Source organism: Saccopteryx leptura, chromosome 6 (assembly GCF_036850995.1).
Source record: "Saccopteryx leptura isolate mSacLep1 chromosome 6, mSacLep1_pri_phased_curated, whole genome shotgun sequence".
NCBI lineage: Eukaryota > Metazoa > Chordata > Mammalia > Chiroptera > Emballonuridae > Saccopteryx > Saccopteryx leptura.
Window position 1 is genome coordinate 35,835,160 of NC_089508.1, and position 16,356 is coordinate 35,851,515.

At 40.0% G+C, this 16,356-nt stretch overlaps 1 protein-coding gene across 1 annotated transcript; it reads right to left on the bottom strand.

Moving 5' to 3' along the window:
* Nucleotides 1–194: 194 nt before the first annotated feature.
* Nucleotides 195–14,594, bottom strand: CHURC1 (churchill domain containing 1). The gene is made up of 4 exons (XM_066388186.1): nt 14,479–14,594; nt 8,725–8,860; nt 6,944–7,014; nt 195–649 (listed from the first exon to the last, which is right to left on the bottom strand). Exons 1-4 carry the CDS (start codon nt 14,515–14,517, stop codon nt 557–559), a joined length of 339 nt encoding a protein of 112 aa, XP_066244283.1. The 5' UTR covers nt 14,518–14,594; the 3' UTR covers nt 195–556.
* Between the last annotated feature and the right edge of the window lie 1,762 nt (nt 14,595–16,356).

The following is a 16,356-nucleotide window of genomic DNA, read 5'->3' on the forward strand; positions in this document are numbered from 1 at the left end:
AAGCATTGCCTATTCTAGTTTATGTATTTATTTATTCAATCATTTACTTATATCAGCATGGACTCATGAGTATTTATTTTATAGTTTGAGTTATAATCCAATACTAGTTAATTTTTTATTCAAATTAGCTCTTCTGTCCTGACATATCCAACCACTGATTTTTTTCTGAGCACTTTCTTTTTTTGTGGCACAAGTTGCTGCAAGCTCATCTTGCACCAGTCCCAGAATAAGTCATTTCTCCAAGGAGCCCTGGTTCCTTTTGCTGGGCCTGAGATCTGGCCTCCAGGTGTGCTCCATTCTAGTTATTTTTTTAGTCACATAACACTAACAAAGATGTTTAATTCTGGCTGCACTGATGTGAGCTAGGAACTTTAGCAGGAGAGCTCAACTCTACAGAAAAGTAATCGCCTAAATTACTTTTCTTTCAAAGAATAGGTTAAGTCTAAGTGGGGAAAAAATGCAAATAATTTCCATTATAAACTAAGTAAGACAAACCATCAGGCTTGTTGTATTGTAAACCAACACAACATAGTTAAAGAGAACGGCAGAAGGGTCCTTAGAATAAAAGAGTCATTTGTCGGGGGTCATCAGGGAGAATACTGATAGTATCTTCAGCTTTGCCACAGAGCAAACACAGCATGGTGTACTCCTAAAACAAGATAAAGTGCATAATTACCATGAGGAACAGGGAGAAAGATGCTTCCTAACTTACTCAAGTACAGCTGTACTCTATATTGTCATGATATTCTTTCTGTATGTTAGGTCAATTTCAACACCTATAAGCAGTGGTAGTCAACCTGGTCCCTACTGCCCACTAATGGGCATTCCAGCTTTCATGGTGGACGGTAGTGGAGCAACCAAAGTATAAATAAAAGGATAGATTTAACTATAGTAAGTTGTTTTATAAAGATTTATTCTGCCAAACTTAGTGAAAATCCAACATAAAGTACTTGGAAAATAATTATTATTATATGCTTTAACTTGCTGTAACTCTGCTTTATAAATTTTATAAAGTAAAGTTACTTCCCTACTTTATAAATCACCATTACTGTGGAACCGGTGGGCGGTTAGAAAATTTTACTACTAACAGAGATACAAAAGTGGGCGGTAGGTATAAAGAGGTTGACTACCCCTGCCTATAAGCAATGTCTTAGGTTTATTCTGTGTATTCTAGAGCCTTTTATTTCTATAAACTGAATACATGCTAACGGTCTATTGACTATGTTTATAAGAATTTCACTGTGGAAATGCATAGCCATTTCTTGGACTTGAAAAACACAAATATTGGTCTTAGTTAGTGCTACTATTTAGAATAATGAAGTGGCCCTGGCCAGTTAGCTCAGTCAGTCACAGCATTGTCCTGATACACCAAGGTTGCAGGTTTGATCCCGTCAGGGCACATACAGAAAGCATCTGATGAATGCTTAACTAAGTGTAACAGTAAATGATTGCTTCTCTCTCTCTCTCAGCCTTTCCCTCTCTTTCCTCTAAAATCAATCTATAAATTAAAACAATAATAATATTAATAATAATAAAGTAATGAAGCAACGTGAGTGTGAGCCCATAAGGACAAGTTCCTAATCTTAGAGCTGTTCCTTTTCTAGGATATTTAGCACTAATATGTGATAGAAATGATTTTTAAAACAGAAAAAGGGAGAAAATTCCTAAAACAAAAAAGCTATTTTTACCTTACCCCAAGAAAATACAAAATTATGTTAAGTCCACTGGGTATGTTAAGCATGCCTCATATTTAGATAGTTGTCTGGAATTTGATCTATTTAAGGAGTTTTATGTTTCTTGGGTTTAACAAATGTTCAGACTGGTGATAAAATAGATTTTGTTTTAGGTAAAAATTCTTAGGGCGAAGTCCTGTTCTTATAGTGGTTCCTTTCTTGAATATTTAATATGATCATAAACCATAGAAACATTTCTTTTAAACCTTTTGCTTAAAAACCTTTTATCCTCTTTAGAAAAATAAACATCTATGTTGAATCTATTAATATTTCCACACCTGACATTGAGAGTCTTGCTGTCTGGAAACTGATCAGTCTAGTTTGTGTTTCATGGGTCTGGACAGTCACTAAAGAGAGGGTCACAGAGATTAACAATGACTACAGTATAGTAGTCATTTCCTTTCCATTTCCTTCTAGTGAGCTCAGCAGGGGAGCTTAGCTGTGGCTGCGGAAGATTGTTTCTAAAGACTACAATTAATTTTAAAGTCTATTCTACACACACAGTAGAAATTATGAGGCAAGACTTCAGCAAACAAATACAAGTCTCCTGAATTAAATAAAATAAAAATCCACTCTTTTGCCCAGGTGGTGGCACAGTAGTTAACGCATTGACCTGGGATGCTGAAGACCCAGGTTTGAAACCCCAAGGTTGCTGGCTTGAGCGTGGGCTCATCTGGCTTAAGTGGGGGCTCACCAGCTTGAGAACGGGGTCACTGACTTGAGCAAGGGGTCACTGGCTCAGCTGGAGCCCCCCAGTCAAAGGCACATAGGAGAAAGCAATCAGTGAACAACTAAAGTGCTGCAACTATGAGTTGATGCTTCTCATCTCTCTCCCTTCCTGGCTGTCTGTCACTGTCTGTCCCTGTCTGTCTCTCTCGCTAAAATAATCATCATCATCACAATAAAAACCCACTCTCTCCAAAGCCTTTTACTGCTCTCAGACACTTCTGCTTTCCCCCACTGGACACTACTAGTAGGATGTCGACCTCTCACTGGGAATGAGGAAGAAAAAGTAATAAAAATTCAAAACAGGAAAATGTGTGAAGCTATAAAAAAATACGTGAGTTTTGAATCAATTAATTCATTGACAAGTTTTTATAAAGTGTCTAAATACTCTGCAATGTGCTAGGGACACTGGTAGACATGAGAGAAGACAAAGACAAGGTCTGACCTTGCAAAATTTAAAATCTAATTTTGGAGAAAGAAAAAAACCTACAAAAAAGGTATATCTGGAAAGATTATTAAATCAGCAAGACTGATTACACTTATAATCTTTAATTTATAGGCAGTCTGTATTCCAAATTTCATTGTGGGTCAACTGTTAGGAATTCAAAAACAGCTTCCCATGGAAGTAGTTGCACCCGACAGTTAGGTTCCCAGGAAATCCAGGGAGCCTTTTAAATTTACATTGTACAAGTACTATAGAAGCTAGCCATATATAGCAGTGCTTCTGTGGGAAAATATGTCTAAAATTCTACCTTGGAATGCCAGAAACATACCTCTGTGTGCTGCCAGGAATGTGGTGAGATTAGGAAACCTTTTATCAAAACTAGCCAATTAGGGAGGATAAGAATTCCCCCCAGTAATTCACAGTGACCCTCAAAGGTCCACCTGGGCAAAGCCTTAAGGCACAGATTTGGAAAGAAGGGTGGAGTGAGTGGAATCGCCTTCGGGTAAGATCAGACCCTCTGTTTTATTCTGAGGGTCCTGGCCCTTGACTCTATCACCATCTGTCAACTCTGACCCCAGGTCCTCCCCTCCCTGGTCCACAGAGGGACAGAAAGCAGTCTCACAGTTCCCTTCTTGTTTCCTGAGCAAACATATAGTTATTTTGATGGCTTTTAGGGTGATATAAAAAATAAAGAATATCTGTAATCATTTATAATGTATTTTCTATACTTCTGTCTCTATTTTTACCTCTATTCTTGCCATCAGAAAATCTTACTTTGTTTAACAATGGTTCTTTTTTTTTTTGAAAATTCTTCACAGAAATTTTATTTAAGATTTCTTGCCCATATAAAAAGTATATTACATCAAGATTGCAAAAAAACAAACAAACCCCAAAACCCCCACTTCTTTATGTCTTTTATTTACTCATCTATGTTACCTCATAATTCATTTCCTACCCTAACACATTTCCTCCTTACTCCTTTTAACAATGGTTCTTTAATGAACAGAATCCTTATCTTACATACGGCAATATTTACGGAAGCAGTGACATGTTTGGAATTTTTTTCAAAATAATCCTGTGGGGAGACTATAGCAAACGGAAGTTGGGTAGTGGAGGTTAATGCACTATTCTGCCTATTTTTAATTGCATTTAAAAGTCCCATAAGACATTTAAAACAAGACAAAACAGAACATTATCAATGGTGGGAATTCCACTTTGAACTGAAGTACTGCTGGAATAAGATGGGGGCTAGAATAGGGTGGGGATGAGAAAAAGAAAATCCCACCCAGCAGCTGGAAGACCTCTGCGGTTGCCGGGCTGCGGGGAAGGCCCCAGGTGGCTGGCTAGTCACAGGAGTCAGGGCCTGCCCAGGGACAAGCGCTCGGAACAGGGAGAAAGCGGTACGGGCTACTATCAAGAGCAAGGAGATAAAACGTAAGCTCAGCTGGAAAGAGGTGAGACGTAGTTGGCTTGAAGGTGGAGAAAGGGACACGTCAAGGACAAAGCACGAACGCGGACAGTGACATGGCAGAGAGCAAGCATCTGCATCCGGAGCCGAGCAGGAGCGACGGCCACATGCTAGGGAAGACAGCGGTGTGCTGAGCTGCAGTTTGGGGCCTGCGGCAGTAACTGAGCTTGAGTGGGCAGGGTCCTTGACACAGGGGGTGACAGCAGAGCCAAAAATAAGCAAGAGGACAAAGAAAACAGGGCAGGTAGGAGGTTGGGGCTAGAGGAGAGGTGGAAGATCTGATAGGTTGTACTGAGACCCAGTATGCGAGTGGTCACCATCTGAGGGAGCACAGAGAAGCCTGTAGGCCAGAGACCAAAGCTTAGGGAAAGTCAGTCAGGGAAAACAGAAGAGGAAACCAGAGAAAAAGCCAATGAACAGTCAGTGATTTAAAAATAAACGAAAAAAGCCAAGTACTATGGCCCTCAAGTAAGAAATGCTTTAAAAAGACAATAGTGGTTAACGAAATCAGAATCAGAAGAGATGTTAGAATAGGTAAGAACTGTTAATAGGAAACCTGAGAGGACAGTTTTGGTAAAGTGAAAATGAAAGCCAGTTTGTAGGAGGTTAAGAGGAACAAAGAGAAATAAGGGAAACGGTAAAAACCTATTCAAGTAAAAAAGCAAAAGGAAGAAAAGAGGTGATGAGAGGAAGAATCGAAGAAATAGCCAAGAGAAAGAAAAAGATTTTAATCGATTTTTAACAAATAAGAACTGAGTACATTTAATGTAATTTATCCCATGGGGAGAAAGAGGCCTCTAAAGAGACAGCACCACGAGGCTCTGGAAAACGCAGTAGCAGTAAGGGTTAACGAGGAGGGAATAAAACCTCCCTGCCAGCCCAGCCGGAGGGAAGGAAGAGGATACAGTCGAGGCCGTGTGGTGCGCTTAAGGAAATCAGTGGCAAGTAGGAGACAGAGAAGCTGCAGCCCAGCAAGAACTTTGGAATGAGGAGTTTGGATATTATACTGTAGCAAAAGGTGAGCTACGGAAAGGCCAGTGAGGAAGCCGGAAAGCATCATTTTAAGAAAAATAATCTGATGGTAGATTATTCCATATGGGCGGGGGTAGGCGACTGCCGGGAGAGAACACTGGAGGTACAAAATCCAGTGGAAGAGCCTTTTCCCAAGACAATTTCAGATTATGTGGGCACTGTGACTACAAATCATCTCCCTTTACCTTCTTCTTCCTATCCCAGAGTAATTTCTGGGGCAGCTTTGAAAATGGCTGTGTTCAGTCAGAAAGAAAAACCAGCTAGACTCTGGTCTCACAGCAGTAATATACAATGGCTAAATTAGGGCATAAACAAGCCATTTCTATACCCATTTTGGGACTCTGAAAAGCTCAAGGGACCGTCAGAAGCTTCTAAAAATAGCTATAAATGCTCCTTTCCTCCCCTGAAAGTATAGAGCTGCTCCTTGAAGCTCATTCCTCTATTTGGCCACCACTCGTTCACGAGAGACCTTGACTTTGGCCTAAGTACATATATCATATAAATATTTTTGAGGTGTAATTTTAGGATGTTAGGAGATATGGTCCAGATGTTATTCAGATTAAGTACAACATTTAGACCAGATTATGACAGACGACTAAGTGCCTTTTTCTATACTAACGTAAGAATTATCAAGAGTGGTTATACTATTTTATGATTCTGTTATGAAAAGATTTTATTTTTCCTAATTATAGTACTACCCAAACTGAAGGATTCTAAAAGATTCCTTTGCCTATTAAAAGCTCTAGCCTAATATTTATATCCTATAGTGAACATTTAGTTCCCACTAAATAAGTAACCCAAGCTGAAGGCTGGAAAATGGAGGCAGCCAGGGATAGTTGCAAGCTGCTATGTGTCCTCGTGGCTTCGTGTCCTTGGCTCTCCCGCACTGTCCAGCTTTTCTCCCTGGGCATTAGACCTCCTTCAGGCCTGCAGCAGCCTAAACAGTTTGCTGCGTTCTTCACGTGCTCTCACAACTGTCTAGGGACTAGTTCTCTATCCTCAGAGTGGTTTAGCTTCTCACCTCCAACCCTGATATGTCCATTTTGTTATTTTACTTAAAAAATAATATTAAAATGTCTTACTGCAATTGAGACTACAGAATTGCTCGACGCTACATGCCCGTTATGGAAAATAAAAGATAACCTCCTTATCACAGTTCCCATGCCCAGCAAGTATAGTATGATGGCAGCGGGCAGGCCAACACTTAAAGCCAACAGTTGTGCAATCACATAACTGGGCAGAGAAAAAAGAGGCACAGTAATAACCTCCTAAGAAATTATAATGTGCTGTTCTTCATAACAAAAACTGACAGGACTGAGAATGTCTTTGTGAGGCACACACCCTGATTTCTGATTCTTGTGAAGACACGTTTGAGCAGAGCCAGCCTCCTCGGAAGTTTCTCACCTTACACAGGTAGAGAAGGACGGTCTCCTTTAACATCCGCTAGGACTTCATTTATGAAAATTATGTCCAGGTTTGCTAGGGTAATTTTATTATCCCCTTCCCTCCCACGAATAACATACCCTTATTTAAAGTTACCTGAAATTCGTCCATGATACTGAATGTGTACTCATGCCTGGCTACCACATGATGACAATTCTTACACAGATCTGCCAAAACAAGAGAGATGTAAATGATTAAGTCATAGAAGGTGTCTTAAGACAGTAGAATTTCTATTCTCAGTAAAATTTCTATTCTCAGCTTTAAAATTATCTTAACTGTCACAGTTAACTCATTAGGAAATCTATTATAATATCTGCCTTGATAAGAAATCCAGAATCTGTGACATAGTGACACTCCATAATTAAGGGCCTGAACTCACAGACTCAATGTGTATAGTATATTAATCTCCACTGAAAGTTCTGAACAAATACTTGTGTTTTTTAAAACTAGCTAGACCTATGTAACTGTGTGAACACTTCTATTCTCAGGAATGATAGAAACTGTGCTTCTATAAGCATTCATAAATAAACAACCAATGCTAAACATTAAAGTGAATTTAATGGTAACAAAGGACTCTAGTAAAAACAAATAACTATGATTCACTAATTGTTTCAGTGTGCCAGATACTGTTTTAAATACTTTGTATCTGTTTATTCACTTAATCTCCTCAAAACCCAAAGAGGTAGATACAACCTTTAGGGATAAGGAAACAAACACACACTGTGGATCTGTAACTAGGAAGCCTACCCAGTTAGGGAGTGTGGGAACCAGAATTCAAACCTGAGCATTTGGCTCCAGAACCCTTGCTCTTAACCACTATATCCTACTACCTAGAATGAAATTGAGTTTAAAGTGTTGTATCTAAAAGAAAGAAAAAGCCTGGCTGTGGTAGCACAGTCGGTGGACTGCTGACTTGGAATGCTGAGGTTGCCGGTATGAAATCCCAGGCTTGCCCAGTCAAGGCACATACGAAAAACATCTACTACACATGAATGCTTCCAGTTCCTCCCTCACCCACCGCCTTTCTCTCTCTCCCACTATCCTCTTTCTAAAATCAATAAATAAAATCTTTAAAAGAAAACGATTCTTCTAATTTAGAACATTTTTTGGTAGTCTGACTCTATTCTGAAGGCTTAGTGTTTTCTATACCCCTCTTGCAAAATATCATTATTTGTGCCTTTATTCCTCACGTATTCAGGACATGCCAAAGAACCAGGAGACAAGCCAACGGGGATGTGAACAGTTTAACTACTTGTCACAACTTCTGAGCAGCACTGAAGTGTACATACACTTCGTTTCCTCATACAACGTCTTGCTGCCAATCTCAGAACTGATTCATTTTATTCCACATGGTTTATTTGTCTGGCTTCCCAGTACTGAGGATGAGAAGCAGCATCTAAAGGCAGCACATCTACAGCAGCAAAAGAAATACCAGACTGACAGAGAGACAGGAGACAAAAACCATAGCATCCAGGCACATTCAAAATATTGGCAAACAGACCTAAACACTTTAATAGCTATCGGAGGACATCACTGTATTATACTATAGTAGAAAATGGAAACTCACATGAATGGCCCTAAGGTAAAAAAAGAAAAAATATCTATACCTTGTTTCAGAAGGCATAAAGGCTTTAAAAATAAACATAAAAATATAGTGCCTGAACCATAAGCTTCTGTTATCTCCAAACGTCATTTAAGTAAGACTGAGGCTAGAGAAATGAGGTGTTATTTATAATTTCCTCTTAGAGACCCAATTAACTAGTAACTGTGTTGTAATATGATATTAAAACAGGCCTCATAATACTTTGCACAGCATGGCAACTTCCCAAAGTGAACACCTGCTAACAGACTTACGTGAAAAGAAAAGATCTACTTACGATCATAGGTAACTATTTCTTCTCCATCTTCCTCTTTCAAAGATTTGTTTGTGATCAGCATAAAATCCCGCTTACCGCACACTGCACAGCCTGTGAAGTTCAGCAAGAACGATCCATTCTCCAGGCAGATGTTACCCTAAAATATTAAATATAGCAATTTAATTTTCTTGTATTTCAAAATCCTTGGTAAAAATAAATAGACTTAAAACCTCTAAAGGCAACACAAAAAAAAAAGCCAAAATTTACTTGCCTGAAGGCAATACCAATTCATTTTTGAAATTATCTTTACTCTAGATGTGTTACTTATGGTGCATAAGACTGAAGCAGTGTTAGAGCTAGAAGTCTCTGAGGTCTGCAACTATGTTTAAGAGAACTAAACGCAAATGGATATTTAGAAAAAATTTAATGAAGCTTTAATAATATAAAATTAGAAAAGGAAAAATTTTAAGAATGTAATAGCCAACAATATTAGATGAGGTACCATATCATAAAACTAGAATTAAAATTCAATCAAAATGAAAACACTTAGCCCTGGCCAGATAGCTCGGTTGGCTGGAGCATTGACCCAAAGCGCAGAGGTTGCCAGTTCGTTCCCTGGGAAGGGCACACCTGAGAAGTGACCGTCTGCTTCCCTTTCCCTCTCTCTTCCCTTTCTCTTTATCTTCCCCTCCTGCAGCCAGTGGGTCCATTTGTCCGAGCATCAGCCTCAGGTGCTGAGGATAGCTCAGTTGATTTGAGCACTGGCCCCAGACGAAGATTGCCAGTGGATCCCAGTTGGGGTGCATGTGGGAGTCTGTCTCTTCATCTCTCCTCCTCTCACTTCAAAAAAAAAACAAACAAAAAAAAGGGAACATTGAGCCAATGGAAAAAAATGATATTATACACTGTGATGCTCAGTTGATTGTCGAAATAGTATTTTCTGAAACCTTAAAAATACCATAAAATAAACAAAATAAACTCTCAGTTCTGTCTTTGCTAACGCCTTACTAATAATCGTTCACAACTAAAAGTCATTTAATAAATAATCTACTTCAACCTTACCTCTGATCAACAAACTATCTTTAATAGTTAATGTGGCTAAAAGTCATTCAAATCAACATTTCTGCACTGTAGCTATGTGCCTGATACTGTGCAATACAGCGGAAAATTGGAGGATAAGTCATGTTTTGCCTTCAGAGTTTATGAAGTAGCAAGAGGAATTAAGAACCAGCAGAACTGATGTCACAATGAAGCTGGCTCAGTGCTGTGTATTAAGGAGGAGATTAACTCTGGTGGGGAACTCAAGCTAACTGTATAGTTTGAAGATAATCATATGCACATGGGCTTAACTACTAAAAGGGGGGAAAACCTTGGAATTCAAGTATAAATTTCCAGCTAATAAGAAGAAGTGTTTTGCTTTGATTAAAAACAACCAACTCGCCCGACCAGGTGGTGGCACAGTGGATAGAGCGTCAGACTGGGATGCGAAGGACCCAGGTTCGAGACCCCAAGGTCACCAATTTGAGCACGGGCTCATCTGGTTTGAGCAAAAGCTCACCAGCTTGGACTCAAGGTCACTGGCTCGAGCAAGGGGTTACTTGGTCTACGGAAGGCCCACGGTCAAGGCACATATGAGAAAGCAATCAATGAACAACTAAGGTGTCACAATGAACAACGAAAAACTAATGATTGATGCTTCTCATCTCTCTGCTCCTGTCTGTCCCTATCTATCCCTCTCTCTCTGTCTCTGTAAAAAAGAAAAAAAGAAAAAAAGCCGAAACCCGAACTATATGAAATATGTTTCATTTCCGATTGATACAGAAAATGTTTTTTACAATTTTATGCCTAATCAGTAATTCTACAAAATTCAATAGAGTTCTACTTCTAACTGATAAGCTAAATGCTTTTCTGAAAGAAAAATAATAATTTGGTTCACAGTTGAGTACAGAAAATGTGGTTCAGGGAATTAGCACAGTTCATTTCCAATTTGATTCAAGCTTAAGTTCAAGTTCTCAGTGTAATATTACAAGCAAGATGGCCAGAGCTCTGTTAGGAATTCATTACTTTGTTTTCTAGTCTATGAAAAACACCTACCATAAAACTCCAGAAAATCTTATGAAACCAAAGATAATTAGATATTTATTACCTACTCATTCTACACTTAGAATTCCTCAACATGCTAATCTATTATTTTTTCCTGTCAAAATATATTTTTTTCTTTTTCCAAGTGAAGGAGGGGAGATAGAGACAGACTCTCACATGGACCCCAACCAGGATCCACCTGGCAACCCCTGTCTGGGGCTGATGCCCTGGTTATCTGAGGCCACGTTCCCAACTGAGCTATTTTTAGCACTTGAGGTGAAGGCTCAATGAAGCTACCCTTAGCACCGGGGGACTATGTGCTCAAACCAATGGAGCCATGGCTGCGGGAGAGGGAGAGAAAGAGACAGAGAGAGAGAAAGGAGGGGGTGGGGAGGTGTGGAGAAGCAGATGGTCACTTCTCCTCTGTGCACTGAACCCAGGACATACACATGTCCAGCCAATGCTCTACCACCGAGCCAAACAGCCAGGGCCCTCTGTCAAAAATTTTTTAATGAGTAAACTATACTTACTACCACTATCATATTACTTTCTCCTTTGCTAAGCTCAAGCAAAGTGGCTCTGCTCTTATTTCCCTTAAAAATATCTCATGACTCAGGTGGGGTTGAAGGTAGGGGGAGTGGGGACAGAGAGGAGTAAGTGAGGGTGGAAAAAAATATACATCTCATGACTCAATAAACCAGAGTGGGAAGAACACTTGAGATTTCAAATGGTCAATTAGTCTCTACTGAACAAGAGAGAGTGAGTTCAATTCTTCTAAGGGTTACCTAGTCCACTTTTGAACATCTGTTAGACAGTTCTTTATTTTAGATTCAAAGCCTACAATCCTATAACGCCCACCAATTATTTCTAAATCTGCCTTCTGAAATTCCACAGAAAAGTTTAATTCTTCCTCATGACAGCCCTTTAATTATTTTAGAACATAATATTGGAGAAGAGTGCTTATGAAAGGCACGTTCCTGGTTTTCTAATCACCTCTATCCTTTTTTTCACTCCTCCCTCTATACTGTATTCTATTTTCATCCCCTAAATTAATTTATTCTTTGAAGCTCAGTCCTTGATTCTCTACATTCTTTTCCTAAGAGAAATTTTTTTTTTTTCTATTTGGCATTTTTACTTGGCTGACTCATCCGTTTGAATCTTGTACCCAAACTGTCCCTGTATATTGTCACTTGACTCTTTGGTTTTTACACTCTCAACCTCGACTGAAACATGCCAAAAACAATCTGACCATTTAATCCTCAATTTGGTAATGATACTTCCAATTTTCCAAGTTGCCTAGATTGAAAACCCTGAAATCATCTATAACTTTTTCCTTCTTCCCTCCTACATTAAACTTGTTGAATCCTGTTAATCCTTTCTTTGCAATGCGGTCTTCATTATTTCATGCATACACTACTGTTGTCATGGCTCCTCAAATGCTCTGTGGGACTCTTCTTTTACATTACCCCATCCAATCATTTCACTATACAGCCATAAGATTCCTTTTCCCAAGAAACAGATTTCAGAAGAATTTTCCTATTCAATTTTGTCTGATGGTTGCCCAATGCCTAAAGTATAAAATGTAAACTTTTCAATATAACTTTTAAGTCTTTTGATGAGCTCAACTGTTAAGAATCCAACCTAATCTCTTTAATACATCTCCCTCGTGGTCCCCATAATGTGCAATGTTCATTATTAGATTCACAAAAGTCTCTTTTTAAGCTTTAAAAAAATATGAGCCCTGGCAGTTGGTTCAGCTGTAGAGTGTCAGCCCGGCCTGTGGACATCCAGGTTCAATATCCGGTCAGGGCACACAAGAGAAGTAACCATCTGGTTCTCTACCCCTTCACCTCTCCTTTCTCTATCCCTATCTCTCTCTTCCCCTCCCACAGCCATGGCTCAGTTGGAGCAATTTGGCCCCAAGCGCTGAGGATGGCTCCATGGCCTCACCTCAGGCGCTAAAAATACCTTGGTTGCTGAGAAACAGAGCAACGGCCACATAGGGTGTCTGCCGGGTGTATCCCAGTTGGGGCACATGCAAGAGTCTGTCTCTTTGCCTCCCCATTTCTTACTTAAGAAAAAAAAAAAAATATATATATATATGAAATAGAACATAGTACAGAAAAGCATGTGAAATGTAAATGTATAGCATAGTGCCTCTACCTATTGGGTGTCAGTAGTACCCCCAGATGTGACAACCAAAAATGTCTCCAGATATTGCCAAATGTCCCTTGTGAGGCAAAATTGCTCCTAGTTCAGAACCACTGCTCCAATTTATTCCATTACTCATTCATTCATTCATTCATGGTGTTCCATTCTATGACTGTATCACACTTTTCTAGTCTACTACTACAAATAATGCTGTTATAAACATTCTTACACAAGTCTCCAGGAATATATGCACATGCATTTATTTCTCTACACTGGGAATTGCTGGGTCATTCAGTATGCACATCTTTAACTTTATTGGGTAATGTTCTTTTTAAAAAGATTTTATTTATTTGTTTGTTTTAGAGTGGGGGGGAGAGAGGGGCTGAGAGAGAGAGAGAAGGGTAGAAAGAGCAGGAAGCATCAACTCCCATAAGTGCCTTGACCAGGCAAGCCCAGGGTTTCAAACCAGCGGCCTCAGCATTTCCAGGTTAACGCTTTACCCACTGCGCCACCACAGGTCAGGCGGATAATGCTCTTTTCAAACAGGTTGTCCCATATGAGTTTTCATGTTATTATGTGTCTTTCCCAAAAAAACTAAATACTACTCATAATATTGAGAAAGAATAAACTATACATCTAGATTTTCTACCTTCCACCCAATACAAGAATCCTTGTTCTTGCTATTTTCCCTTGGCCTTCAGCTCCTACTCTCCTTCTTTTCTAACCTAGTCACAGCTAACTTTCAAGTCCCAACAGTAGTACTTTATTTGGGAGAAGAGCTCTATCCACTATTGTTCTCCCCTTTCTCTAGACTTGAATAACATTTAGGGACTGTACTATTCATTTCTTGTTAATTACATACTCCTCTAAAAGGTGAGCTCAAGCAGCATGGAAGCCACCTGTTATTTCTTCTTAGGTATTCCTTTCTAGCCTAGCAAAATAATCTAGCTACACACACATGAATGTTCAATAAGTATACCTTGAATGAATGAGAGTAAACAACCTTTGCAACCTCCTGAGCTCGAGAGGGACAGAGATTTAAAAGAAAGTAAGAGCCAGGAAACCTAAATTCTAGGCCTGGCTTTCATACTAACTACAATGTGAAGGGGGGGGGGGGGTTAGTGGTTTCCCCTTTGGGGGCATTAGTTTCTTCATCTGTAAAACTGGGTTAGCACAGATGACCTCAGAGGGCCATTCCAGATCTAGACTTCAGTAAGAAAATTAAACATCAAATCAGGTGGGGGTGTCTGTTGTCGACTGGGTTGATGGTGGTGGGGTTTCCTTTGTTGTCCCCTGGAGCTAAAGAGAAGTGGGGTGACGGCTGATGTCGGCCACAAGGGCTGGGACCAGAGGGAAAGGACCGCTACGGGCCGCTCCAGCTGTCAAGTGCCTACGTACAGCTATCGGGTCATTGCAACAGGCAGCCCGCCGAGTCTGCCCCGACGCCCGGCCTCACGGGAACGGCAGGCCGGGGGTATGGGAAACCTCAGGGGCCGGGCGTCGGCCAAAGTAGCGGAAAGTTCTTGGCGCTCAGTTGCTCACCCGATTGGGATATTCCTTCTCCACACAGTCCCCACACATTGCGACGCCGTTAATAGGAAAGGGCCTCCAGTGCTTCTGGGAAGATGAAAACTCGCGAGACTTGAGAGAATTTGCCGCATGCGTTCTAAGCAGCCGACCCTGGAGTATTTAGTCTCCGCCCCTTAGTAACTGTTGTTAGGGCACGGCCGGGTGTCTTAACGCAACAAAGGTGAGCAACCGGTCTGACTTCTGAAACCGTCAGAGAAAGAGAACCATGTAGTGGGAAGTGGAAAGGGGTCTTGGACTGACCAAAGTTCTAATAGGAGTCTATAGGCTGACAGAAAAGTCACAATACACCCCTCAGAGCACTCTGCCTGAGCCTCCTTCTTAGTGCATTCTAGAGACGCAGATGGCAAACCTGCTCCTCCCACAGCCGTTCCCAGCTTAGAAAAGACATCCCAGTGTCCAGGGAAAAATAATAATAATAATAATAATAATAATAATAATAATAATAATAATAATAGTAGTAGTAGTAGTAGTAGTATTGAAGTACAATAAAATAAAAAGTAACCTTGAAAAAAAAAAAGAAAAAAGTCACCATACACAAGAAAGGTAATTGTTTCTCACGTTCAGCTTTGTTTTGGCCTTTCAGCTGCCTTGGCTTCCTCCATATATAAAGCTGAAATTATAATTTAAATATTTCTTCTTAACCATTTTTTAGAGCAGTGAGAATGATAGATCAGATCTCGGCGGGTCGATTAGCAACAGCTGAAGTGTTTGAGAAGAAGCACTTAAAGCTTTGCAGAGACTCTCCTAAAAAGAACACGTAAAATGTTAATAATAAATGACCATCCCAGAGTCCTCCGGAGAAAATAGCACTGGGAAACGTGTTTCTATCTAATGTGTCACAGAAGCACCTCAGTGGCAGGCAAGCACTATGAAAACAGAAAATGGCCAGGTCAATGATCCCCACATCATTTCCCAATTCTCAAAATGCTTGCAATTGGTGCCCTGCTTATTTTTTAATGACCATTTCAAAGCAAGCCAACTTAATTGGGTTTGCTAATATGGGAATTCCATCTTCACTGGAGTGTTAAAATTGTAACCTTTGATATTTCAGCCGCTGGTAAGGATTTGAAGTAGTTACTAAAAGTCTAAGAAACACTGGGAACTAATGCATCAGAGTTCATGCTATTTTTGGAAAAATTATAATGCCTTTCACTTGTGTGACATTTTCAACATTTCACTTTCTAGTTCTATGATTTTACAACCCTATAAAACTAATAATGTGAACCCCTAAGAAGAAATACATCTACCAAGAGGGACTCGTCATGGTTAGCTGGGCCCAAATCATAACCCGAATCTAGCAGCCATTGCTGACAGAGGCTTCTCACACTGCATCTCAGGGAACAGCCACAGACTGAGCTGTCGGCTTCTTTCACTGTGCTCCTGCCACTTGAATCAACCCTTATAAAGGAGTTCTTGGCATCCTCTTTTGATCAACGCATGGAGACCTGCACAGACCAATTGGAACTGTACAGCTATACGCTCATTTTCATCTTTACTGACCAATCAGAGCTGCTCTATAACAAGACCAATCAGAATGCAGAATTCCAACCAATCAGGACAGGATAGTGCCATTTTGGACCAAACAGAACTGTGCGGCTGTTCCTTATTTGCATAAAAATGGACTGAATCAGGAACCAGGGTGGGAACTTTCTCTATAAAAAAATGACTTCCAAAAAAAAAACAACCAAAACCAAAAACAAAACAAAACAAACAAAGAAAAAAGGTGGCTTCCTTTTATTCTCAATAAAGCGCACTTTTGATTTCTGCAGCAGTTTGCAAACTGTTCAGAGCAGGCGTGGCCAGCAGTTTTTCCTCCTGGGCCAGATTAGA

Bases quoted from the DNA above. Each gene is read 5' to 3' on its own strand.
- CHURC1 (XM_066388186.1), bottom strand. From the start codon at position 14,517: ATGTGTGGGGACTGTGTGGAGAAGGAATATCCCAATCGG. The intron at 7,015-8,724 runs GTAAGTAGATCT...TTGTTTTGGCAG, and splicing joins AGAAATAGTTACCTATGATC to ATCTGTGTAAGAATTGTCAT. The intron at 650-6,943 runs GTAACTTTAAAT...ATCTTGTTTTAG, and splicing joins GTATCATGGACGAATTTCAG to GAGTACACCATGCTGTGTTT.